Source organism: Ambystoma mexicanum, chromosome 1p (assembly GCF_040938575.1).
Source record: "Ambystoma mexicanum isolate Mex_15411 chromosome 1p, UKY_AmexF1_1, whole genome shotgun sequence".
Taxonomy (NCBI): Eukaryota; Metazoa; Chordata; class Amphibia; order Caudata; family Ambystomatidae; genus Ambystoma; species Ambystoma mexicanum.
This window is the reverse complement of record NC_090921.1, coordinates 495,515,631-495,540,982: the sequence shown is the minus strand read 5'-3', so window position 1 is coordinate 495,540,982 and position 25,352 is coordinate 495,515,631. Positions and strand designations below refer to the sequence as shown.

At 48.6% G+C, this 25,352-nt stretch overlaps 1 protein-coding gene across 4 annotated transcripts in view; it reads right to left on the bottom strand.

Annotated features, from left to right (window-relative positions):
* Positions 1-25,352, bottom strand: part of DPP9 (dipeptidyl peptidase 9) — a 1,325,370-nt gene that overhangs the window by 599,761 nt on the left and 700,257 nt on the right. For all 4 annotated transcript variants that reach the window (XM_069649353.1, XM_069649356.1, XM_069649354.1 and 1 more), the window contains one exon: positions 21,318-21,495. In XM_069649353.1, the coding sequence (XP_069505454.1) occupies positions 21,318-21,495 (178 nt within the window). The remainder of the gene's footprint in view (positions 1-21,317; positions 21,496-25,352) is intronic.

Here is a 25,352-nt window from a genome sequence, read left to right as displayed (position 1 = left end):
AGAGTCCAAACTCATCCCTTTCAATTCTTTTGTGGAATTCACATGGTCACTCCTACCGTTTTACAGATCCCGCTCTGGGTATAATTCTTACGGTCCGTATGGTTATGCTTTTTCAAGAAACATGGTTATCTTCTTGTTATTTTTTGGATGTCTATAGCATTTTGTCATGATGCCTACCCCCGGGCATCTGGATCAAGCCCATCAGCCCCGGGAGCAGGCATCCAGACATTTACAAAAACCCCAGCAGCCCCAGCTAGGGGCTGTCTGGGTTCAGTCCTGGCGCCATAGGCGCCAGGCTCATAGACATTACTTACCTCATGCAGACCATGCTGCAAATAAATTCAAGCCAACGTGAGGCCTGGATGGGACTATTTTACTAGAGGGACTATTTTTTACTCGGGTGTGGTCCTGGGGAACTTCTTTCCTGGGACTACTTTGGAGGCTATTTAAACCACGCCCGAACAGCAGCACATGCTTCGTGTTATTCTGCATCCAGCAGCGTGACTCTCACCGTGCCTGCAGCCAGCATCCAGTCTTCTGCCACGCCCGCGTGCCTGCAGCCAGCATCCAGTCTTCTGCCACGCCCGCCTCGAATCCAGAGCTCCTAGAATAAAGAGGAAGAAAAGGACAAGGTTAGAAAACGAACTTATTTCAAATTCCTCACCTGATTCCGGATCCATTTCATCTCCCAACCTGGAAAGTGCATCAGTCCTGCACGCGTTGCTTCGCCAGCCCCAGCACGGCGCCATACTCACCAGTTCTCACAGCATCTTTCGATCTGGCACTGTCTCCATCATTTCTTCGCCGTACTCCGGCAACTAGGGGCATAAGAATAACAAGGTGAGCCAAGGGAATCAACAAATACCTCTTACCACCATAGACTTACCTGATTTACCACCGGCGGTATTATTCTCCATATCTTCATACGCCGCATCTGTAAAGAGGGAGAAAAACAACACGTTAACGCATGCAATAGTTACCGGACAGCGTTGGGTAACACAGACTCTTACCTGAATGCCAGCAGCAGCTACGAGACGACCTTCTCACAAACTCAGTTGGAACTTAAGGAAGGAAGGGGACAAGAGTGAACATCGGGCACATTGAACTCTTTGAACTTGATACTTACCAATCCCGCCTGGGGCTTCAGAGTCAATGCCTACCGGAACTCTCCCAACACCTTCAAACCAGTGAAGTAACTGGTATCTACGCGTCCCTGCAAGACACGCAGGATGGAGAGCTCATCTTTTACAAACATAAGGTGAGGTTACTAAGGGGATATCGGAGGTGATTAGTGGGGGAGAGCGAGAACAGTTGGGAGGCCATCACTAAAACCGACAGGTGGCTAATCCCTGTCTCCACTTGCAGGAAAATACTTCTTCGGGTCCAGCAGACAAGACTAGGCGGGCCAGTCCAGACAGTCATCTCTGCACTACGCATCGCGTTGACGGTGACTGCAGCTGTCCGGGTCCGATCGACACCTCTGTGGGGTCCAGGTGAGCGTAACACATTTACATACAGCCAGCCACACAGGGATTAGCTGAACACCTAGTCGGTGGTCTGATGTGTGTTATTAAGTCATCCCTCCTGTTTTCCAACATTGCCTCTTGTAACTTGCAGGTGGGGACGCGTGTTGTGGAATTACATTTACAAACTGGATTAATCTCCAGGAAGGTTCTGTTTGAATATATATACTGGCATGTTGGTGTGGCTGAATTGGAAACATTTTTTGAAATAACATGAGATTATGTTCATGATTGGAAATGTAGGAATACTGAGGGGTTTGTTTTTCTAGCAGGTGGATCTGAATTCCACATGTCAGATGGCGGAAGAGGTGTCCAATAGCTCCAATGATTTAAACTATGTGGACTCCAAAACAAAGAAAGGGATGAACGGCTTAAAATGACTGAACTCTATGCACTCTCTCGGTCTTGTCGGGTTGAACAGTTGTGTCTGTGGAAATACGCTGGGGGATTTCACTTGGCAGAGGGGGTCCCGTAGATCAGTAAACGACTACATATGTGTGGACATTTGCTGCATGCAGCTTGATTTTTCTTGGCAACCAGCGGAGTGACAACTGTTTCTTAAGAGTCAAATTGGATATAGGTGCATCAAGCGAACTAACAAGCGGTCTGACTAATATGTTGATCAACCCGAGTGGGAATCATATCTCCTGGAATAAGGGGACTATTTTGAGATACAACACATTGGTTGAAACATTCAAGAGCATGACACTTCAGTGGAAAATGAATATCTTTTCCCTGGCCAATTATTAAACCTTTCTAGTTGATAGCCAGAAATGTATTTGGACTGGCACGAAATCACAGGCAGCCAGCCCTCCCGTCCCCAAACACACACACACGTTTAATTATTTGACAAGTCTAGGTTAATACACCACTTATTTAGCAAAACAGAGGTGAGCGTGTAACCATAGATGGCATTCCAATAATTATTTTAAAAGGGAGAGAAGAGACAGAAATAGGAAAAACACACAATACCAACACTTTTAAAGAACCACAGCAAGTCAAGAAAGGCAGGTTCTACTGTAGAGCAAAAAGTTCATAGGCCAGGCCCACCTTTGGAGAGAGCAAGGCGGAATGTGCCCAAGATCACACAGTGGAAATACACTAAAAGTCTTTGCAGGAAAGTCAAAAAGAGGTTGGATCAAGTTAGAAAGGTAATGTTAACAGGTCCGAGGTCACCCCAGGATAGAGAGTCAAGGATTTATGGGACACCTTGGACAGTCTGTTGCAAGGGAGACCAGGCGGGACACAGTACCTGAAATGGTGAGAAAGCTCCAGCGGGGGCAGTTGTTCCTGGCTGCGGGTGCAAGTTGGTGCTTCGTCCAGGGGAAGGGAAGATCTCGACGTGGAGGAAAGCTGGAGATCGTTGCACTGCCAGGGAAGAAACCAGCCGTAGAGTTTCCCGGTTAAAAGGTACTACCCTTTTATTCGCCGTAGTGGTGAAGCGTGGCTATCCGGCCGCCGGGATGCTTGGGACAGGCGATTCGACCACGAGACGATCCAGGAAGGCGAAAAAGGCGATATGGTTGGTCCCACCAGCTCAAGGGGAAGAAGACTCTCCTGGAAGAAGATCTTCTCGGTCGTCGGGAAAGTGGTGAGTTTCGTACAGCAGGGCTCCACCGGTGGTGTCGTCGTCGTAGATGGCTCAGCTTATCCCCTCTTCGGATTCTTTAGGTCCTGTGGCGACTTCTGAAGTTCCAGTCCCCAAAGCCCTGCTTTTATGCAGAGAACCCCCATTCATCAGCCTAGCTGTCAATCAAACATGCTAAGTGGTGAGCCAGGCGGCTCACCACTGGGCCAATCACACAAGGGTGCGACTTGAGTTGCCAAGGCAACTCAGTCCAGGGTGCCTATTCCCCCCTCCCACACATCCTGTAGACCCAGACAGAGTGGCACCACTTTTGGAGGCTTCTGTGCAGAAGCCCGCCAAAAGTGGAACAAAGGGCTCGACTTGGGTTGGAGTTACAGAGGCGAACACAAACGCCATTTTAAAACCAAGTCCTGGCAAAAAGACCCAACTAGGGAATAAATATTAAATAAATAACCTGGCGGTATCTTTAACATTGCACCAAAAAAGTGGTGTTTTTAAGATGAATGGGAAAATCCCATAGGAAATATTCCGGTGGAATATTTTGCGTGGTAACCACTACACCAGCCAGAAACTCGACAAGGGGGGACTGGACAGTGCCCCCTTGGAAAACAGACCCAGGGGCAATCGAATTACCCCTACCAGTACTTCCACAAGATGATGGTTTGTACTGGTTCTGTTCACAATTTAAGACTAGCAAAGTCAATGGTGACTTTACATGCCCTGGGAGACTGTAGTCAGTCCCAGGGTATGGAGTCTATGTTTGGGGGTCACTATGACACCCCTGTGTTACTGCACTAAGGGTGCTGTGTAACACACTTACCAAAAACACATGAAGCCCAATGGAGTAAAAGACCCCATAGCCCATAAAACACATTATAAAGTCAAAGGACATTCTCAAATCATGCCTAAGAGTGGGAAAAAAATAAACCCCAAAAATCCAGCAAAGCTGCTGGGGGACTCCCTAGGTTTGGGAAATTAGCCTTTACAGAGAATTCTCCCCAACAATGTTGTGTCTGTGGGCCATCCCAAAAGGGTCTTTATTGATTTAGAAACTAAGTGTACAGTATTGATGTGTATTCGTGTGTTACTATTATATTGCTCCCGTCTCAACAAATTAATCATTGTTTATTCAAGAAACCTTGAGTGTAAGAGTTTATTTTTATACTTGCAACTGTGAACCTCTGTACAGCTCACATTGACCCCTCTTGAGATGAGCCTGGCTGCTCAACACGCTACCAAAACTCTGTAGTACAAGCTTATACCAAAGTTTGGGTTTCCCATTACCTGTAGTCAGGGTTGTTGTAGTGCACCTAAAGGGTACTGCATACAATCATGCCTAACAGCGCTCCTGGAAGCCCCGGAACACGCCAACGGCCCGCTCCTTGTCGGAACCATGATGCGTCTGTCTATACGTCTTGGGTGTGGACTACATGAGGATAGATAAGGACTTTGCAATTTTGGAACTGTTTTTCCTTTTATCCAGCTCCTCATCGGTGGTGGAATGAAAGAGGTTGCCACGCTCGAATGGAAGGTCCAATATGCGCTTACGGACGTCTGGGTTGAACTTGGTCGCCTGTAGCCAGGCCATCCTTATCATCTCTGTGGCGATGCAGCTAGCACAGCATTGGGTGTCGATATGCGCAACAGTGGACTCCATGATGTCCAGCACCACAATTTTAGCTTCTGCCAGCTCTGCCTTCAAACATGCCTGACTGTGCACCGGAGGTTCTGAAAGGAAGTCAGCTATTTCCCGCCAAAGCCTGTGATTAACGGCTGCGGGCATGGCGTCTGCGTTACACTGACGAAGGTGCAGTGAGACATTGGAATAAACCTTCTTTCTATAAGCCTCCAAGATCTTCTCCTCCTTGTCTAGAAGCACCGAAGACGAGGTACCCGAGGACGACTGAGGCTTGGAGTAGAGTGAGGCTGCAGCAATCACAGACAAGTGTGGCTGAGGGAGTGCCGACAGCAAGAGTGGATCCCTCTCCAATTGCCTGTGCTTGGCGTTGCGGCGCCGATTGGTAGGCTGTGCCTAATGGGGTTTAAGCCATCGCTTTTTGGCCAAGGGGATTACGTAGTTTTGCATCGGAATCGCTGTTGTGGCCGCAATGAGGACCTCGGCCAGGACACCTGACTCAGGTCGTTTCACCGCGGGTTGTGGAAGCCCAAAGTATTCGACCAAACCTGCAAGTCGTTCATGGAAGGCCTTGGCTGAAGATGGTGTGTCGGGTTCCTCCTCCTCGTCGGTGTCCACAAGGGTGTCCGGCTGGTCTGGCGCTAAAGGAGGAGTGCTGGGCGCCGAAGGCTGGGGTGTGGAGACCGGAGCCGGATGCTGCTGTGGAAGCTGGCATGGAACCGCCTGAACTGTAGGAGGCAGGGAAGGCGGAATCTAAGGACCCGGCGTGGGCAGCTGGGGCCTGAGGCACTGGAGGCATAGGAGGAAGGACTATAAGCGTTGGCAGTCGGACTGGAGGCAGCATGTCGCTGATCACATCCCGAAGGATGGCACCCATCTGAGGGGACCTCATAAGCGTGAGGAATTTCTCGAAAAACCTGTCCTCAAAGGCTGGTGGGGTGGCAGGTGGTATTGATAGAGTAGCGGACGGCTGCTGGGGCTTGTGCGTATTCTGCCTGGCTGGTTGCGGGTTATATCTGCCCTGCAACGCTGAAAGATATTCTGTAGGCCACGTAACTGGAAAAGACCAGACCCACCTGGACACTCAATCTCCTACCTGCTCCCCGAGCGGGGGTGGTGTCTGGCGCAGTGGGAATTTTGTCGGACTACATGCCACGTGCCTGCGTCATGGTGCATGCCTTGCTGCACCAGGCCTCCTCCTAGAATCTTGGCGGTGGAGCTTGAGGCCTACCCTGCCCCTCAGGACGAGGCCTGGTAGGTGTGCTGCCATCGGCTGTGTCACCGGTAGTGCTGCGTACAGGCGCCCCCCTCAGACATTTTCCGGTAATAAGGGCATAGCCCCTCGGGAGGACACCCAGTAAAAGAACCCTCCCAGCTGTCACACGCTGGTAAGCGCGTCACACCCGGTAGAACCCTCCCAGCCGTGTTGGGGGCCAAGGCAGCGGAGGCAAAGAGCGTGGGAGTCGGACATAGTGAAGAGCCCCTCGCAGGCTGGACTCCTTCTGAAGCCCGATGATGTTGACATGTGCCGGGGAGGAGCATGGCGTCAGAAGACTGAGTACCCGATTAAAGATAAAAGACAGTATCCGGGGAAGAGAGTGTGGAATTACAAGGCCGAAGCCAAATCCAGGAGCACTGGTGAAAGCGGTCCGCTCCTGTCGACGCGGAAAAGAGTACTGGAGCGCATGCTCCCAGGGCCGTGCCCCCATGCGCCTCTAAATTTAAAGGGGAAGAAGATTTTTTTCTGGTGAAAAAGGTTCAGTCTTCCGTCCCTAGCGAGGGACACTCATACAGTATGGAAGAAAGGAGAGAGGACATAGGAGTATAGCATGATATAATAGAGAGATGGTGGAGTGTGTTGTAGCTGAAATTATTTGCATTTAAACAGGGAAAAGGTGTGTATGAGTGCTCGAGGTATAGGGTTGAGATGTTGTACGTGCATATGTAAAGTTTGGGTGCGTGAGGGGCTTGAGATGTGCTCAGGCAGTCCTAAGCATGTTGTGGGCAAGGTTTGAGAAGGTAATGATAGTTGAGCTGTCCAAAGACCTGGGATACCAATCCCAAGTGTTTCTGTTGGTTGTGTGAAAGAAATTGGAATAGTTGGATAAGAGCAAGGGGGAGACTGCTGTGGTAAGGAAGTGAGAGGACGCCAGCAGATATGGAAATAGTTCAAGAGTTGTATAGATATTGCAAGAGGCAGGAAGGTAGATAATAGCAGGCCAGAGTTGGAAGCATGAAGGAAAAGAGCCCTAGAGTGGGGAAAGAATCCGAAAGAAGCCCTCGTGTCTAAAATAGACCTAGGTGGGCAGATTTAAGGAGGCCACCCTAGTTATGGTGAATAGCGATAATCTGAGAGTTTAGCCAAAAACCAATCAAGGTAGTGTGGAGAGGAGACAAGGCTTAGTCTCAGGAGTGTGTGAGTGTGGCCAGGGGCACCAATGAGTTCACACAGAATAACACACAATAATTAAACTTAGACAGTTATCAAAAAAATACAATTATTTATTGCAGCATCTAAGCCACACCAAGAAATTACATTAGCAGGTAGTAATATTATACAAAGCACACAAATGTATACATTCAGCAGTCGGTTCACTTTCAGTACATCATTCAATAACTAACCAGGTGAAACAGGCAAGTATTCAGATGTGGGGGAAATTATTAGAACCAGTCACAAGTACAATTCCCTTTACTTAAGAAGTCCATCCGTAAGATGTATGGGGCATAATGCCCAAAAGTCACAGGTTCCAATACAAGGCTTCTCCAGGGAAGGTATTTTCTACAGGGATGCAATGGACTTGTGGCAGTGATTTAAAACAGTTAAAAACTATTGCAATGTTCAATAACAATTTGTCAGAAGACAGGAAGATGATCTCTCTCTTCCGGGCCCAAGGCTAACCAAGGGGCAGTGGAACGGAACAGACCCAAGTTTAACAAAGTTAAGAGGGAGAAAGGTGTCACGGTCCATACCCCCACACATCAGGTGCAGACCAACCTGCCCAGGACTTTGACTTCCATGGGGGCCTTTAAGGCCCCAAAGACTCTCTCGGGGGCCTCCTGGACTTGGTCCTGGCGCCGTTGGCGCCAGGCTCATGCTGCCATCACCAACATCGCAAGTTTCAAACTAAGTGAAGCACGTGTGGACCAATCTGAGGCAGGCTGAAGGGACTACTTGCCTAGGAAACTATTTGGTTGGGTGTGGTTGCTGGGACTACTTTACCTGGGGACTACTTTCGGAAGGCTATATAAACCACGCCTTTAGTACAGAACACGCTCCGCGTTATTCTGCACTCCTGCAGCGTAACGCTCACTGTGTCTGTTACCTTCAGGCCAGTCTACTACAACGCCAGTCCAGTTTCTTCTCGAGCAACCTGCAAAGGAAGGAAAAGACATCAGGTTAGCCGCGTTGATCAAGGATTCCACATCGCTATCCAGCGCATCATTCATACCTACCTGAGAGCTGCTCTTTCCGGCGAACCAACGAACCTCCACTCCATCTCTCGACCGCTCCCATCTTTCGCCCGCCACTCCGGAGTCGCTGTACCTGTCGGATGCAAGAAGAAATATCAGGTTAGCGCATATTAGGGAAAAGACACTTTGAACTGTCAACTCATTGATGTGTCATACTCCCCTGAAGGCTGCTTCTACTAGCGGTCCCGCTAGTTGTCACCACGCGGTCCGAGGTACAGCACCTGCAATACAAGAGCAGCAGGTCAGTCACACAGAAGGGCAATAGCGCATATAAAGACTTATCACAGAACGATGCTGTGAACTTACCTTTTCTTGGAAAACAACTCTGCGTTCTACGTATTTTCGCATCAAAGGGAAACCTACAAGGGAAAGACAACGTGCAATTTGAACCCTTTGGCAAACGATATAGATGGTAAAGACTTACCCATTGAATCAACGTTGTCTGAGACTCGACAGGATCAGTGAAGTAACTGGATCCTAGAACTCTACGCACCCCTGCATACTGTTGCAGGACGGAGAGCCTGCCATTCTTAAAACAAAGGTGCACCTTCGAGACGGCACGGATACAGAGGAGACACGTGAAACCATTTAAAATCAGATCTGCCAATCCGGTTCGGCGCCCCAGGAAACAAAGTGCTTCACACCCAATGTTATCCTATGGAGGGCAGGGGGGTACAGGCACAGGTATGCTTACTTACCCCCAGACTCTGATTTTCCCAGGGTTCACAATAGATCACCTGGGGCTTGCTGGAGAGCGGTCTTCCGTTATTTGTTCGAGTGAGAGGTGCCATGGGGTAGCAGATGCGAGTGCAACTGCAAGATGTAAGCCCAGTTGATGAAGAAACGCAGACTTCCATGATGCAGACCTCTTCAGGATACTTCACAGGATGGAGGAAGGGGAGTTCCATCGACAATCACTGTTTACAGGCGACGAAAGGCGTCCTTCCAATCGCTGTCAAAGCAGCAGCTCCAGAACGGGGTCCCTTTATGCTAGGAAGTTGAAATGTCAGGAGAAGGCAACTAAATGGCATAAGCTGGCGACCACCAACGTTCCCGGGCTTGAAAACAGAACAGCGACCATTCTGGCAAGGTAGCCCACAAGGAGCTTGTCAGTCCACCGGGCAATCCAGGGACATCTCCGAAGGCTCCTCGGGAATGCAACCTAAAGAAGACGTCAAGACATGGCCCCACTAGTCCAAGGGACAAGGCACTGATGAGCGTCTTCTGAAATCAGGCAGATAAGCAGGGCTTCACCGGGCCAATCACTGGAGGGGATGCTGGTCTACTGCAGAAGTCATCCTCGGATTGTCAATGGGTTGCTCTTCTATGAAGCATTCTTGCGCCTCCAGAAGAATGGCTGCAGGAGTCGTCCTCTTATCCAAATCTAGAGCTGAAAGCAAGTCCAAGCTCACCAATGGAAAGTATCTTCACCATTTAAACAGCCAGTCAGGGTAAACTACTGGTTTCACATCCGTCCCAGCAGCAGACCTTCTGGTACCACAGGTGTGGACTGGGAGTAGACAATCCCAGCCCCCTTCCTGTGGCACACACACAAAGACTCATCAGCCCACGAAAGCAGCAGCTTTCCCAGGCAAGTGCATGACCATATATGGGATTTCCTAACCTGACGAGGTAGGAAGAAGGCCAAACTACAATATGATCAAAGAACAAGAGCAAATCTTGTGACATAGCCATTTTAGGACACTAGCCCCGTTCAGAAGCCATACGCAATCAACTCAAATGTGCACATAAAAATAAAGCAAAAACCTGTAAAAGTGTAACTGCTGCCACCAGCTTGTCTTTAGGCACATGTAAAAGTAACTAAAAATCCTGAAAGTAAAAAGTTAGGGAGATACAAAAGTATCCCCATCGTATTGCGCTGCAAGGTGCTGTGCGCAATGTAAAACACAAGAATTCAAAAGAGAAACTAAGTTTCTCAGTACTGACGCTCTGAAGGACTAGTCAGTTCGCCCATAACAAATTAGCAAAATGCAAAGGAAGTGAAGCTGAAGGCTCGACTTCCCTTCAAACAGTCATGTCATGACCATAAACAAAGCACAACTAACGAGGTTCCATAGAAAACTATGGAGGGAAAGTTGCAAAATGAAAATCTTTCCTAACATGGGGAGAAACAGGGAAGCCCCAGAGTGGGGAAAGAATCCAAAAGAAGACCTAGTGTGAGCGAAAAGCCCAGAAGCCTCAGGGTGGGGGCACAAACTGAAAGAAGCCCTGGTGTGGAGAAAAAAAGCCAAGAAGCCCCGGAGTGGGGAACCGAGGCAAGGAGAAGCTTGCTGGGGGTGAAACAGCTGAGGAGCCCAGAGTGGGAAATGAGCAAGAGTGAGCCCCAGAGGGGCAGTGAAAGAGACAAAGATCCAGAGACTGCGAGAAGGGGGAAAAAAAAAAAGTCTCCCAAAAGGGATAAGGACTGTGAGAGATGAACAAGTTACTTACCAACTGGTAACGTTCTTTCGACTGGATGTTCCTCAAACGTATTCCACATCTTTGACATGTAATGTCCACAGCTGTGCTGCTTTGGACATTTTTCGGTAGAGGGCGTCCTGTGTCGATGGCGTCGGGTCGATGTCTCCGTCGAGGGTGACGTCACTGGATGTTATAAATAGTACGCACGGCGCCAGTAGCCTCAGTTTATGTTTTTTCACCGATAGCGTGTGACATGCTTGTACACAAATGCCTGCTTGACTGCACATAGCCTCGAGGGAACGCAAGCTGCAATAGCATAGGAAATTCTCAGAGGGGCAGGCTGGGAGGGCGATGTGGAATACGTTGGAGGAACATCCAGTCGAAAGAACGTTACCAGTTGGTAAGTAACTTGTTCTTTTAATGGATTGTGTCCTCCAACGTATTCCACATCTTTGACAGACTCCCAAAGCAGTATCAGAGAATGGAGGAGGGAGAAGAATTTACAATACCCAATCAGATGGCAGAATAAAGCACTGCTTTACCAAAGGCCATATCCTGACCATGGAGCGTATCCAGGGAGTAATGTTTGACAAAGATGTGGCTGGAAGCCCACGTTGCTGCATCACAAATATTCCTAATAGGAACTCCCTGCTGCAGGGCTGTGGATGTAGCCACGCCACTAGTCGAGTGAGTTCGCAACCCCCTCAGGGGGGTCCTTGCCCGCCAATCTGTAACATTCAGTAATGGTGAGGATAATCCACCTGGACAAGGTCTGGTAACAGCCTTGCCCAACCGGTGTCCAGTGTACCCCACAAAGAGTTGGTCGTCCACTCTGACGCTGGACATGCTAGAAATATAAAAGCTCAAGGCTCTCCTAAGGTCCAACCTATGGAGGTCGCTCCTCTTCATTTCCAGGATGAGGGGGAGGACAGAAAGCAGGAAGTACCACTTTCTGGCTCAAATGAAACTCTGACACTAACATAGGTAGAAAGGATGGACGTACCCTCAGTACAACCCTATCCTTGTGGAACACAGTAAAGGGTGGCTTAGATGAAAGTGCCTGCAATTCACTCACTCTGCGAGCAGATGTAACTGCAACCAAGAAAACTGTCTTGAGAGACAGCAGTCTCAAAGGACAAGAGTGCAGAGCCTCAAACGGAGCCCCCATCAGGAATTTCAAGACTAAATTTAGATCCCAAACCGGCACCTGAAACGGGGACGGCGGGAACACTTTTGTGAGCCCTTTTAGAAATTGGGAAATCAGAGGAATCTTAAAATAATAACATTCTTCAGACAAGTGCTTGAAAATAGACAGTGCCACCAGGTAACCTTTAATGGTACCCACTTGAAGGCCCCTGTGGGCTAAAGAAAGCAAGAAAGAAAGAACCATTCAAATGGAACACTTAAAAGGATCGACATTGTGGCCTCTGCACCAGTCGAAAAACTTATGTCAATGGTGCAACGGCTGCCGGCCGCCTTGCCGAAAGCAACACCTCCATCACGTCATCCGGGAGGTCCCAATCCATATATCTCAACCTTTCAGAAACCAAGCGTGAAGGTTGAGATTCTTGACCTCTGGATGGAGAACCCAACCCCCACACCCCCCACGTGGCGCGCGAGCGAAGATCCTCTCGGTGGGGAAGACGGCATGGAGGGCAGATAGACATTTCTTGAAGGTCTGGATACCACGCTCTCCTGGTCCAATCCGGAGCAATGAAGATCATGTGGGATTCGAACCTCCGCAACCTCCTTAGCACCTGAGGAATTACAGGGACCAGAGGAAATGCGTACAGAAGTGGGAATGACCAATTCATGACGAATGCGTCTCCTAAGGCTCATCTCGGAGGAAATTCTCTTGAGCAAAATCTCTCGCACTTCCGGTTGGCACCGGTCGCGAACAGATCAACTTGTGGGGTTCCCCCAAAAGGGCGAAGACCTCCAGAATGACTTCCTGAGCTCGTGGGAGACCGTGCTCTGCCTGCTCAGAGCGTCCGCCGCCACGGCATTCTCCTCTCCGGCCAGATGGACTGCCGAGAGTGATATTCCTTGCTGGATTGCCAAGAACCAGAGCTGCATCGCCGCTCTGCAAAGCGGGAGTGACCCTACCCCCCTTTTTTGTTGAGGTAATTCATGGTCACAGTGTGGTCCGTCATGATCAGGACACTCTTCCCCCGCAAAGACGGCAGAAAAGCCTTCAGGGCCAGCCTGACGTCCCTCAGCTCCAACAAGTTGATGTGGAATTTGGACTCCGACGGAGACCAACGACCGCTGGTGGTCAGATCGTCGGCATGAGCCCCCCCCCCATCCTGTGAGGGAAGCGTACGTCACCACTGTCACCTCTGTCCATGGTTGCCAAAATGGCTCCCCTTCATCAGATTCCCTTCGCTGCCCCAACACAGAAGATCCTGCAAGACCGAGAGCGGAATCTGAACGGGATCCGACATCTTGCCTGAGAACTGTGACCACTGCGTCTTCAGAACCCATTGAAGGGATCTCATCCTCAATCTGGCCTCTGGCACTATAAAAATGCAGGGTGCCATGAGGCCGAGCAACCTTAAGAATTCGAAAGCCGGAAGACGCTGGGCATGTTGAAATTTGATCACCATCTGTACTATGTGATGAGCCCTCACCTTGGGAGGCGAGCACGTTCCCAAGGACGTGTCCAACACAGTCCCGATGTACTAGAGCTGTTGGGAAGGTGTCAGATGCGACTTCTTGAAATTGAGGGAGAAGCCCAGCTTGTGAAGGGAGCGGCAGGTGAGCCTGAGACGATCCATAGCTTGTTCGGGAGAACGCGCTCAGATCAGCCAATCGTCCAGGTAGAGGTAGACGTGAATCCCCCCTCATCTTAGATACGCTGCCACCACCACCATTAGCTTGGTGAAGACACTCGGGGCAGAGGTCAATCCGAATGGCAGGATCTGAAACTGAAAGTGCAAGCTGCCAGCCGCAAACCTCAGGTACTTTGTTCTTTGGATGAATCGGCACATCAAAATAAGCATCCTGGAGGTCCAGAGACACCAAACAATCCTGAAGTCGAAGGGCCTGAAAGACCTGAGAAAGAGTGGCCATCTTGAACTTGTCCTTCATGAGGAGTTTGTTCAACCAACGAAAGTCCAAGATGGGTCTCAGTCCCCAGTCTTTCTTTGGAATCAAAAAATATGGGGAATACTATCCCTTGTTCGTCTTCGCTACACACATCAGTTCTATAGCGCCTTTCTCCAGCAGGGTCATGATTTCCTGCACAAGGAGCGGATCCAGAAGCTTCAAAGAGTTTCCCCAGTGGATTGTCGTGAGGCCGCTTTAGGAAGGGAAAGCAGTAGCCGTGAGCTATCGTATCCAGAACCCACGCATCTGAAGTAATAGCTTGCCATTCGCGAGATACTGAGATAGCCTGCCCCCAACTGGCGAACAGTGGAACATGGCCTCATAGCTGTTTTGGAGCAGCTGCGGAAGTGCCTGAAGGCAAAGAGGCAGCTGCCTGAGCAGCTTTGGCACCTCTAGTTCCCCAACCAACACGGGTACTTTTACGTTCACTCCCTTTGATTGACGGCTCCTCTCGTTCTACTAAAAGAGGAGTAATAATGAAAGGAACCCCCCTCCACTGTTGTCCCCTAGAACGAAAAGGCAGAGGTTGACGCACAGCTGCGCCCAAAGATTTAGCAGCAGCTTTGGAGGTCTGCAACCTCTCAAGGCTCTCGTGAGCCTTGCTGCCAAACAAATGAGAGCCATCAAATGGCATGTTCAGAAGACGGGCCTGTACATCCGGAGCAAAACCAGACTTCTGCAACCACGCAAACCTTCGTATAACGGTGCCCGCAGCCATGGACCGTCTAACATTGTCGGCCGTGTCCAACCCAGACTGAAGGGATTCACACATGGCATCCTTGCCATCCTGCACGAGAGCAAGGAACCCATCCCTTTCTTCACAGGTGGAGTTGGCCGACTTCCGCGCCATACTCCCTGCAGAAAACACCTTGCGTGCCCAACCATCGAAGCGCTTGTCGTCCCTAGTAGGAGGGATGGTACGGTACGCCGCCTGCCTCGAGGTGGCTGCAGCCGCCTGAACCACCAAACTCTCGGGAGTGGAGAGAGTGGCTAGGTAGCTGGGGTCGCTACTGGAAGGGCGGTATTTTTTAGTTAACGACTTGTTGACCACCGGAAGAGTCTCTGGAGTCTGACAAGTAGTCGCCAGCCTCTTTTGCAAAAGGCAAATGAAAAGGCAACACTCGGTCAGTGGACAGACCTTGATCCAAAATATCAGTTAGCTCATCCTGATCAAATGCAACCAGAGGACCGGAGCAACCGAGATACTCAGTAACCCTAGACATCAACCTCCTATAGGAGGATCCAGCATGAGCCGCAGGCTCAGGCCTGCCAAACTCCACCTCAGGAGATTTGTCAAGGCCACTGACATCATGCAATGACTGAATTAACTCGTCCAATTAACTGTCTCTGGAAAAGACAAGAGCCTCATTAGGCTCAACAGGCTCAAACTCCAAATCAGATTTCTCCTCATCCTTATAGATATCATGCAGAGAATGAAAACTCCTGCCTAGGGACAGGAGTAGGCCTTGAGTCGACAACACGTTTCACAGTCTTGGATTTAGCCTTTCTCTGAGGATCCACAGTACCGGGAACCACCACCAGCAAATTCCTGGCCAAATGGCCCCAAAGGCGTCGAGGGCTCTAAGAGCTGGAGCAAAGGCAAAGCACCAACAGCCGCACTCGATGGACATGGCGTTGACTCCTCCAGCCCTTAACAGACTGCTGCAGTTTTGCCGAGGATGAAGACAGAGACCTGGATCTAGCACATCTCTGGCGATCAACTGGAGCCTTGTCCGAATGGGACCTCGACGGTTCCCGATTTTTATCGCGCCGAGTACCCGGGCCCGAAGGAACGCGAGCATCGGACCGAGGCCGTTCCCTGCCGGATTCTTCTGAAGGCGCGGATGGAACTGTGCCCTGGGATTGAAAAATCGACAGCATTTGCTCCCTGAAGGCCTTCCATTCCTCAGGAGTCAAGGATTTAGTGGGACAAGCCACTTTCCTTGCGGTGCCATCATCTGACGGGGAAGGCGACCAGTGACGCCGCTTCCGGGAGTGCCGAGAAGAGGACGAGTGGCGGGGCCCACTCCGGGATCGAGAACCCTGGGACTCCTTCTGACAAGGAGAGTCACCCCTCGAATCGTTGGTGGAAACACCCAGAGCTTTTCTGGACTTACTAGGCTTAGAAACCCGACCTACCTTTAACTTCCCCTTACGCTGCTGCAAGGCCTTAGCAGTCAACGACTGGCACTTCGAGCAGTCATCGGTATCCTGAATTTCACCCAGACACCACATGCACAGAAGCGGTGCGGGTCCGTAATCGACATCTTGGACTTACAGTCCCGGCACATCTTAAAGCCAGACCGCAGAGCCGGAGGAGTAGACAATGAAGACATTTTCTCGAAGATGATCATGCGAGGCGCGCCGAGTTCCCGAATCAAACAAGTCTGAGGAAAAAACAGAACTGAGGTTATGGGTGTCGTGCGTCCTATTTATAACATCCGGTGACGTCACCTTCGACAGAGGCCTTCGAGGGACATCGACCCGATGCCATCGACGCAGGACGCCCTCTGCCGAAAAATTTCCAAACCAGCACAGCTGTGGACATTACATGTCAAAGATGTGGAATACGTTGGAGGACACAATCCATTCGAAACAAGTTTCCAGGAAAACCAGAAAGACTCGGCTGGAACGCCGGGACAGCACTCCAGCCGTACACTAACAATGTGTTTTGGGACTGCAAATATAGGGAAAGGTCTGCAGTAAAGAGACACAGCAGCCAGCAGCCATCCCTTTTCTTGGGCATGGCCTTAAAGTAGGACTTTGTTGTTTTATATTTCCTTTTGAGCAGTCGGAAGAGAAATTAATTTCTGGACAGAGGAATCCATATATGTATAACCGTCTTGACACCCTGTTAGGGGAGTTTTCCTAAATTCCACTTGGAGGTAAGACTCACAAAGATATCCCTTGGTATACAAGTCCCCAACTTTTAGTACAAGTCTGTACTACCCAAAGGTTCTGGTAGAATGGCAGAGCAGCCTGGCTCATCTTAGGAGGAGGATGTGAGCTGAAGTTAAGTACACTGAGCGCAGTCAATACAATAGTCCAAAGAAACTCTTACACACTGAAAGTTTTATTAAAAAACATAAATGTATCCTTATATACACAAGGCAGGTAGGTAAATACTTATTTCACCTAACCAACACACAAGAATTATTAACAATGCTTTTCATAAGTGACTGTTTCAATAGTAGTTGCTTGCAGTTACAATTGTTATAGAGAATGACACTAATGACAGTTCTACCGTATTACTGGTACTACCACGCACTCGTATTTGTTACACAGAAATTATAGTTTCATTCGTTTAGTAAAGTCACAGCAGACCAAGTCTGTAGGAAGGAAAAGCATGTCACACTTTAGCAATACTTTACATAATAGCAACCCATTTCAAAGCTTCTAATGCTTTTTAAGTCAAATCCCTAACTATCCAAAAGTCAGGGTAGGAGTAGAAAAAAAGTCTTATATAGGAGCAGGAAACGAAGATACTTTAGTCACTTAGGTAAAAATACTTTTGTAAGGTAACAGTTATATGGACCCTGCAAAGAACTACCCAATAGGTCACATGCTGTTAAGACTGGACCAGAGATATGGGTCGACACCCAAACCTCTTGCAACCCACTCCAGTTACACTGGAGTGACACTCCAGCTTAAGGTAAATTCTACCTTAAGCCCCACAGTACCTTAGGTTATATGAAGCAAATGCAGCTGGATTCTTTCCTGTGGAGCAGCGACAGAACCAGTCTCCTGATTCCTCGGTCTGGTGATGGAAGGAAGGACTCTGAATGGGATGCCACAGCAGCAGTCGCAAAAAAGGTCCCTCAGCAAGGATTTCTTCGGTCTCCAACTTTCGGCCTGCGATTTATGCACCTTTTTATCAGCTCAAACAAAGGACGGTTTTCACCCAGTCGATGTTCCTGGGTTCTTCAGTCCTGCACTCTGGTGATGGGACTTGGATGAGTGGCATTGTGCCTCTGGAGGGCCAATTGGAGCTCACCAAAGTTCTGGTCCGATTTGGCACCGGAAAGACTTTGTGATGCAAATGGGTCGAGGTCTCCTGGTATTAGCGGTTTGCAGCCCTGGAAGGTCACAGCACCTCAGGAGATGGCTTGATCCGCAGCTTGGCTTGAGGCTGGTTGGTTCCACCAGTCAAAGGGAAGGAGTTGTCCTTTTCGGCGCTTCTGTCGATGAGAAAACAGCATCATGACAGCAGTGGTCACTTCACGCTTACTGGAAAAGGCTGGGGGTGTCTTTGGTCTACAGCTTTGGATCTTCTGTTCCAGTGGTCGAATTGACTTCTGCCTCACGAAGCTCACCTTTTATTCAGTTTTCTCATTAACTCCTCTGCAAACTCTCTCAGCAGTTTACAGAAAGGGGTGTGTGGCTGTCCAATCAGGACAGCCAGCCCCCCAGTGGGAACTGGATCCATTCTGGGACTCTAGCAGACAAAGGGCAGGGGAGTGTGTTAGGGAGAATGTCCAGTTTGTGTACCAATTCCCTTTAACCTGTGAGACCCTCCCTTGCCCTGCACCTGCACCCACCTGCGAAGCAAGAAACCTTGGGGTCATCTTTGATTCCACTCTCTCCTTCTCTCACATTTCAGACATCTCTAAAAAGTCAAATCATCAGCTACACCTCCTCAGAGGTACTCTACCCTTTCTCACCCCCCCCCCAAGAGGCTCACTGTCTCCAGACCCCTGGTTCTCTTCAGGCTTGACTATTGCAACAGCCTCTTCCTCAACCTCCCTTCTTCTGCCCTGCGCCCTCTGCAACTCATCCAGAACAGAACCGCAAGACTTATTCTTGGCCTCAGGCCCAAGGACTGCATGTCTCTGATGCTGAATCCCTCCACTGGCTTCCTGTGGCTGCAAGGACCTAATTCCAGATCCTTTGCATTGTTCACACGACTTTCTGGGGCCTAGGACCCACCTACTTTCAACGCTGCCTACCTAAATACTGTCACTCACGAGCCCTCCGCTCATCTACCTCCAACCTTCTGCGAGTGAGCCGGTTCTCCAGGCAGAGATTTGGTGGGAGATCCTTATCCTCAGCAGGTGCCTCCCTCAGGAATAGCCTCCCTGCCGCCCTACGTCTTGAGGCGGATCTCCTGAAATTCCGGAAACTCCTCAAGACCTTCCTCTTCTCCTCTTCCTTCTCTCTCCCTCTACCCTGCTAATCTAGTTCTCTGGCCTTACCCTCACTCCCTCATTTTCCTTACAGAATGCTGACTGACCGCCTGGTGTACCTCAGAGTCTCACTGGTCCCTGGCACTCCTGCCAGTCCTCTCTTGCGCTTGCCTCAGGGCCCTACACCCGCCTCACACTTAATGCACTGTGAAATTAACCCAAGAGAGTGGCTCTCTCTGCACTTACCCCAGTCACAACCGACCAGGTGCTCTTGATCCTCCCCTCCCTGTGACCCTCTGTGCACTTGCACGATCCGTACGCACCACGCCTGAAGATAGTCTGTCTCTCCCCTGTCTTCAACCCTACAGCTCCACACACCGTGGGTAATAATAAGCAGCGCTCAGATACCCAGGGGTTCGTAGTACTTGTTATTTACCAGTTGCTAGCTGTGTTCTGTCTAACCTTAACTTTCCATGCAAACTCAATTTTGCAAAGGTAATACATATAAGTGCTGCTACTGACCTTAACTGACATCACTCTGTGGGCTAGATATGTAAAGCATAGGAAAAGTTACTCAGCTGCATTATTGGTCCTTCTATAGTTTGATTCCATTTCTAATTCAATGCTGTTAGTTGCTGCATTTTTGATTTGCTTGTGTATATATAAATATATTTTAATATAACTGTATTTTAATATAACTGGGGACATGTTTTCTTGGGTCAATGTATGTATTGATTTGTTTGTACTGCTCTACAACTCTTATAACTCCCTCCTAAGATAAGCCTAACTGCTCAGCCACTCTACCGACTTGTGTAGCACAGGCCTATATTAAGTGTTGGTCCCTAATACCAAGAGTTACATTTTATGACGTCTAACCCCAGTTGGACTTCAGAAAAACATACCTAACATTACCTACAGCTCACATCTTCCTCTTATGAGAAGACTCACTGCTCTGCTACTCTACCAAAGTTCAGGAGTAGTATCGACTGATATTAAGAGTTGGGAATCTACAAACCATTGGGATAGTTTTATGAAGTCTTACTTCACAGTGGACTTTGGGAAACCTCCCCCTAACATATTGCTTTACTGATCCTTTAGTACTTTTAACTTAATGCTATCATATCTTGTTAAATAGTGTATTTTTATAGATCGTTGTGTGGACAAATAGGTGCTTAAAGAGTGCTTCTGGTGTTACAGAAAAATTCTCCTAACATCAGATCAGAGAGCCCGAAAGGTTCCCTGTAGTCTGTTTTCCCAAGCGGGACACCCTGCACAACTCAGTGCGTACTCATTTGCTGGTGGCAACTATTTGGATCTTTTTATGAGGCTTCACTGATGCAGCCATTTTGTGATCAAGGAAGAATTGTGTGGTCCCTGCAGGGTTCTACGTTATTTCGCCGAATGATTTTACATCGTGGGACTTTTCATCGCCACCCTTTCATCGCCAAAAAGTCCTTTTTGTTTTTTCTTTTTTTATTTATGAGGGGGCTTTGCCCCCCCAAAACTCCCCTTACTTAAATAATCATACCTCAAACCGCACCAAACACCCCCCCCATAAAAAAGTAAAAAAATAAAGTTTTTGGCGATGAAAGGGTTGGCGATGAAAAGTCCCACGATGTAAAATCATTCAACGAAATGCGTGTATAACCCCTGCAGATCCCTATTAAAATGGGGACCTGGGTTTAGAAGTCCTGCGAGACTAAATAATAATGGGCTTTACCTGAAAAGCATGAAAATAATATGTGGATTACTCTCCATAAGTCAAAATCCCTGTCTCATTCAAAACTTTGGCAGATCATTGACATATCATTGACTTGTTTTCGATAACAGGAGGGCAACATCACTCACTTATGAGCGAGAAAGGTTGCACAATGGGGCAAGAAGGGTTTAAGAAGGTTGTTCAAAGTTACAGGATGAAGTTTATCTCAGAATGATCATGTGGTACTACTCGGACGAGAAGAGGTGCTTATAAAGGCCAATTTCCGTCCATATTACAACACAGCAAAACACCCCTTACATAACAATTTCAGGCAATATTTCAAAACCTAAGTTGCTTTAAATTAAATGAGAATATTCATATTTACATCGAAAACACAGATGCAATGAGAATTGATATATGACATTAGGGAAAAATCAGAAATCAAATTCATATTTGTTTCCCTGAATGGAGCCCAATTCACAGGTTAGCAAGGTCATCATGGAGCAAGATTTCACCTAAGTGGGAGTCAGATCTGTCCAAAATAAAGAAATGGTGGCGATGTCAACATTAAATTACATAATACCCTGGGGTGCTCTGTATTATATACGTATAGCACATGCCCACGTCTGTTTCTAGCCATGGAACTCATAGGCCAAGTGGTTTGTGTGCCCCCGCCGCCCCCACCTACATTTACACACAGGCTCATTCCAATAAACCTAAAGCCTCACCCTACTTGAACCCCTCTTACATTAATCCACAGGTCAGAGATCTCTTCATATATGATAAATGGCTGGACATTTTCAGGTACCGCTTTGGCGAATTCCAGACGCTGCTCCTCGCTATCTGGAATTGGAATGAAGAGTTCAGGAGGTAGGAGCACCAGCTGCAGCCGCTGCTGAGAGCGGTCCAGGAGCATAGCCCATGCACTGTAAAAGAGAACAGGTCAGAATCAGAAAAGAGGGGAGAGCCGGGACACATGGCTGGGCAAAGGAAAAGGGAGTAAGGGAGAGTAGGAGGAGAGAACAGACATTAGGCAGTCAAAAAGAATGGAGCAGCAAGAGGGGAGAGCGAATACAATTGCAGAAGTCAGTACTAACACATAATGCTGCAAGCCAGAATACAAGATGAAGTTGGGAACAGCATGATTCAGGGCCACCATGAGTACAAGATGCAAAGGAAGTCCAGCATGAGAGTTGAGAAAGGGTGACACACTGTGAATCAATGAAGTCCATAAAAGTCAAATCCAGCATTGGCCACAAGACAGTGATGGTGAAACTAGAATGTATCACGACAGACTCCTGCAGAAATAGGCTGGATGGGGGGGAAAAAGGGAGCAGGATAGAAGAATCAAGCAAAACAGGCAACACCTGTGTGCGAGAAGGTTGGGGGCACAAGGGAACAGCACAGCGGGACCAGAGGGATTGGGGGTGGGGGTGGGGATGGCCTGTGAGGACAGAGGGAGTAACACATGTTGGTGCATGCTTACCTGCTGTCTGAGCAGGGGATCGAGCCCTGGGTCCTCCTGGTCCAAACAGGAATTGCCCTTGTCTTTGTCTGCCCTTCCCTTCGGACGCCCGGGCAAAAGATGCCCTTGATCTAAGAGTTTAGAGCAGGAAGGAAGAGGCAGGGCTAACAAGGTGGGCAGGGCTTAGGTCAGTTGACCTAGATCCACCTGCTCCCCATCTGCAAAGGAAAAGAGGCTGGAGGGCTCCTTAATTAGGGGAAAAGAGCGGCAGCCAGGAAGGCAGCAGGTGGGCGGGGCTTAGGCCAGGTGACCTAGATCTACCTGCACCTGCTCCCCATCTGCAAAGGAAAAGAGGCTGGAAGACTCCTTAATTAGGGAAAAAGAGCGGCAACTAGGAAGGCACCAGGTAGGCGGGGCTTGCTAGGCGGGGAAAAAGAGCGCAACTTGGAGGCACCATGTGGGCCGGGCTTAGGCCAAGTGACCGGCTCTACCAGAAATGTCAGGCCTAGTACGGTAATCGCCTGTCTGTTTCCATTTCCTTCTTTATCTATGTCTTAGCTCTTGCACTCTCTGAAATGTCGTCAGGCTGAGTATGATGGTACATTTCACATCCATACTGTTCATGGCCTGTAAGAATAGCACTGTATTTTCTCTTCTTCCCTCCCCTTGCCTTGAAGTGCTTTTAAACACATTGTGTATAGGCACTATATAAATAAACTATATCATAAGCACTGAGAAAGTGTGTGAAAGAAGAGAAAAATAAGCAGAAGTGGTGCGACTCATGGCAGTGTCAAGCAATGAGAAACAGAAAAAAAATCCACCTGCTCCCCATCTGCAAAGAACAAGAGGCTGGAGGGCTCCTTAAGTAGGGAAAAAAAGCAGCAACCAGGAAGGCACCAGATGGGCGGGGCTTGCTAAATTGGGGGAAAAGAGCGGCAACCTGGAAGGCACCAGGTGGGTGGGGCTTAGGCCAGGTGACCTAGATCCACCTGTTCCCCATTGGCAAAGGAAAAGAGGTTGGAGGGCTTCTTAAGTACTCTCTTTTCCTATCTCCTCCCCTTACTTTCTTCTATGCACTTACTCTATCAGATTTGTTGCTGGACCGACTAGGACATCAAACTCGTCTGTCAGCTAGGCAAAGTTTGCATGCAGTACCCTCTGGGACCACTACACACAACTAGGACTATAGGTGTAAGCAAAACCAACCTTTGGTATAAGTCTGTACCACACAGTTTTTGGTAGCGAGCTGAGCAGCCAGGCTTACCTCAAGAGGGAATGTGAGCTGTAAGGGTGTTACACAGTGGTCTAGAATCACAAGTATTCAGATAGACACTTATACTCAAGGTTTCTTGGTAAAACACTTCTTAATTTATTACACAGTCAGTCAGAAAACATTCACTAAAAGGAGGCAATCAATATCACACAAGAATATACTACAGTGTGTCACAATATGCGGTTCTGTGACATTTAAAACTACTTTGAATTAGGAGCAAAATGGCATTCAGAGTTTTTGAAGTAGGAGCAAAAAGGTATAAGTTAATAAAACGAATATTACAGTTATTCTTAAACAGTGCAAATAGTTAAGGTTCACCAGAGGAGTTGATTCAATGCAATAGGTAGGCCAAAGTCAATGGACTAGAGACTTGTATAGGTAAAAACGGTTCTGGTAGTTAAACGTTAAAGTCTTTGCCACAGTTCTCAGAAGTAGTTCATAGAAGAAAGGTTCATATGTCGGGTCACAAGCTGACTAGGCCTGCAAGTTGCCAAAGTTTCACGCACTTTTTTAGTGAGGCAAGTTCTCTCGGTCGGGTTTTCACAGTACCTTAGATTGAAGAAAAGATGCAGCTGAAGACCGCTGTTCCTGAGCCTCAGTCGTGGGGACAAGAGGGGGATGTTGGGGGACTGATGCACTGCACGGGAACTGGTCACAAAGCTGGAAAACTGGCAAATCTTCGATTCTGGCAGCTGTAGTCAAGCATTCAAACTGGTGTCCTTCTCCCTGGTTATTCGGTTTCCTGCAGCACTCTGAGGAAAATACAACCAGCTCCGAGAATGGTGTCCAGGTGGCTTACAAGTTGATTGGTCCCACCAACTCAAAGGGAGAAGTCGTCCTTGAAGGGCTTCTCTGTCGAGATGAACTTGGCGGTTCGGACCTGCAGTAGGGCTTAACCGGGCAAACCAACGGTCCAGTAGTTGCAGCAGCCCCCCTCTTCCAGCTTGTCTTCGGTTCTTTCATTCCAGTGGTCGACTCTGCCTTCCAAGCCAAGAGACTTGCCTTTTAAACAATTTTCTCCCATTCATTCCAGCCTAGCTGCCACTCACCCAGCAGGGTGGCTGCGCTTACCGGACAGTCAGCCAGCCTATCACGCTAGAGTGCATTTGGGTCTCCTAGGAGACTAAGCACAGGGAGTGTCGGGCACCTCCCTCACTTCTTGCCCACCCCAGACACTCAGCCGCCAGAGGAGGTGTTCAGTCCTGAAGCCCGCCAAAGGCGTAGGAACAAAGGGAACAAACCTGGTCTGGTGTGCAGAGAAACTCTAGAAAGACCTTTCCAAAAAAATGGAGAATAAAGAAAACAGGGACCTTTTTAAACAAAGGGGGCTCAGGCGACATCTTGAAAAACATGGCTCCCGTGATTTTTAGCTACCGGTGTTCGGGGTCGGGAAAAATCATGGTAGTTCGTTGTAAAACCACTGCCACCAGCCATTTCGATAGAAAAGGGTAGCATTTGACCGCTTCATGAGTTTCTAGACACTGAGGATACTAGGTAACCCCTCCAGCACTCTATTGTAAGATAGTGTGTGCTGGGTCTAGGAATTTGAAAAGACTAGTAAAGTCAATTTCACTTTACCTTCTCTGGGAAACAGTGGTTTATCCCATTGAAGGTGTTTAAATCATGGGACAGCCTAAAGGGCTTCCCTGTGTCACTGCACTAAGGGTGCTGTGTGACACAAATAAAAAAAGATGATGCCTATAGTGTTGTCTAAAACTCTATAACCAAAAGAAATAAACACAGAAAACAAAACAGAATTAAAATGTTCAAAGCCCCAAGGTTTAGCAAAAGAGCTGGAGGGCTCTAAGGTAGAGGGAATTAGTACATTTATGAGAATTTTCCCCAACACGGTCTCCTCTCCCATCCGCTTACTTGTTTTTTTTCCTCCTTGCCCCCCCTCCAAGACTATCTGAAATGTCATCAGGCCTAGTAAGATAGTCGCTTGTTTTGTTCCTCCCCTCCCTTTCTGCACCCCTCTCCCTCACCTTTTACTTTTCTCCGGCTCTACCAGAAATGTTGTCAGGCCTAGTACGGTAATCACCTGT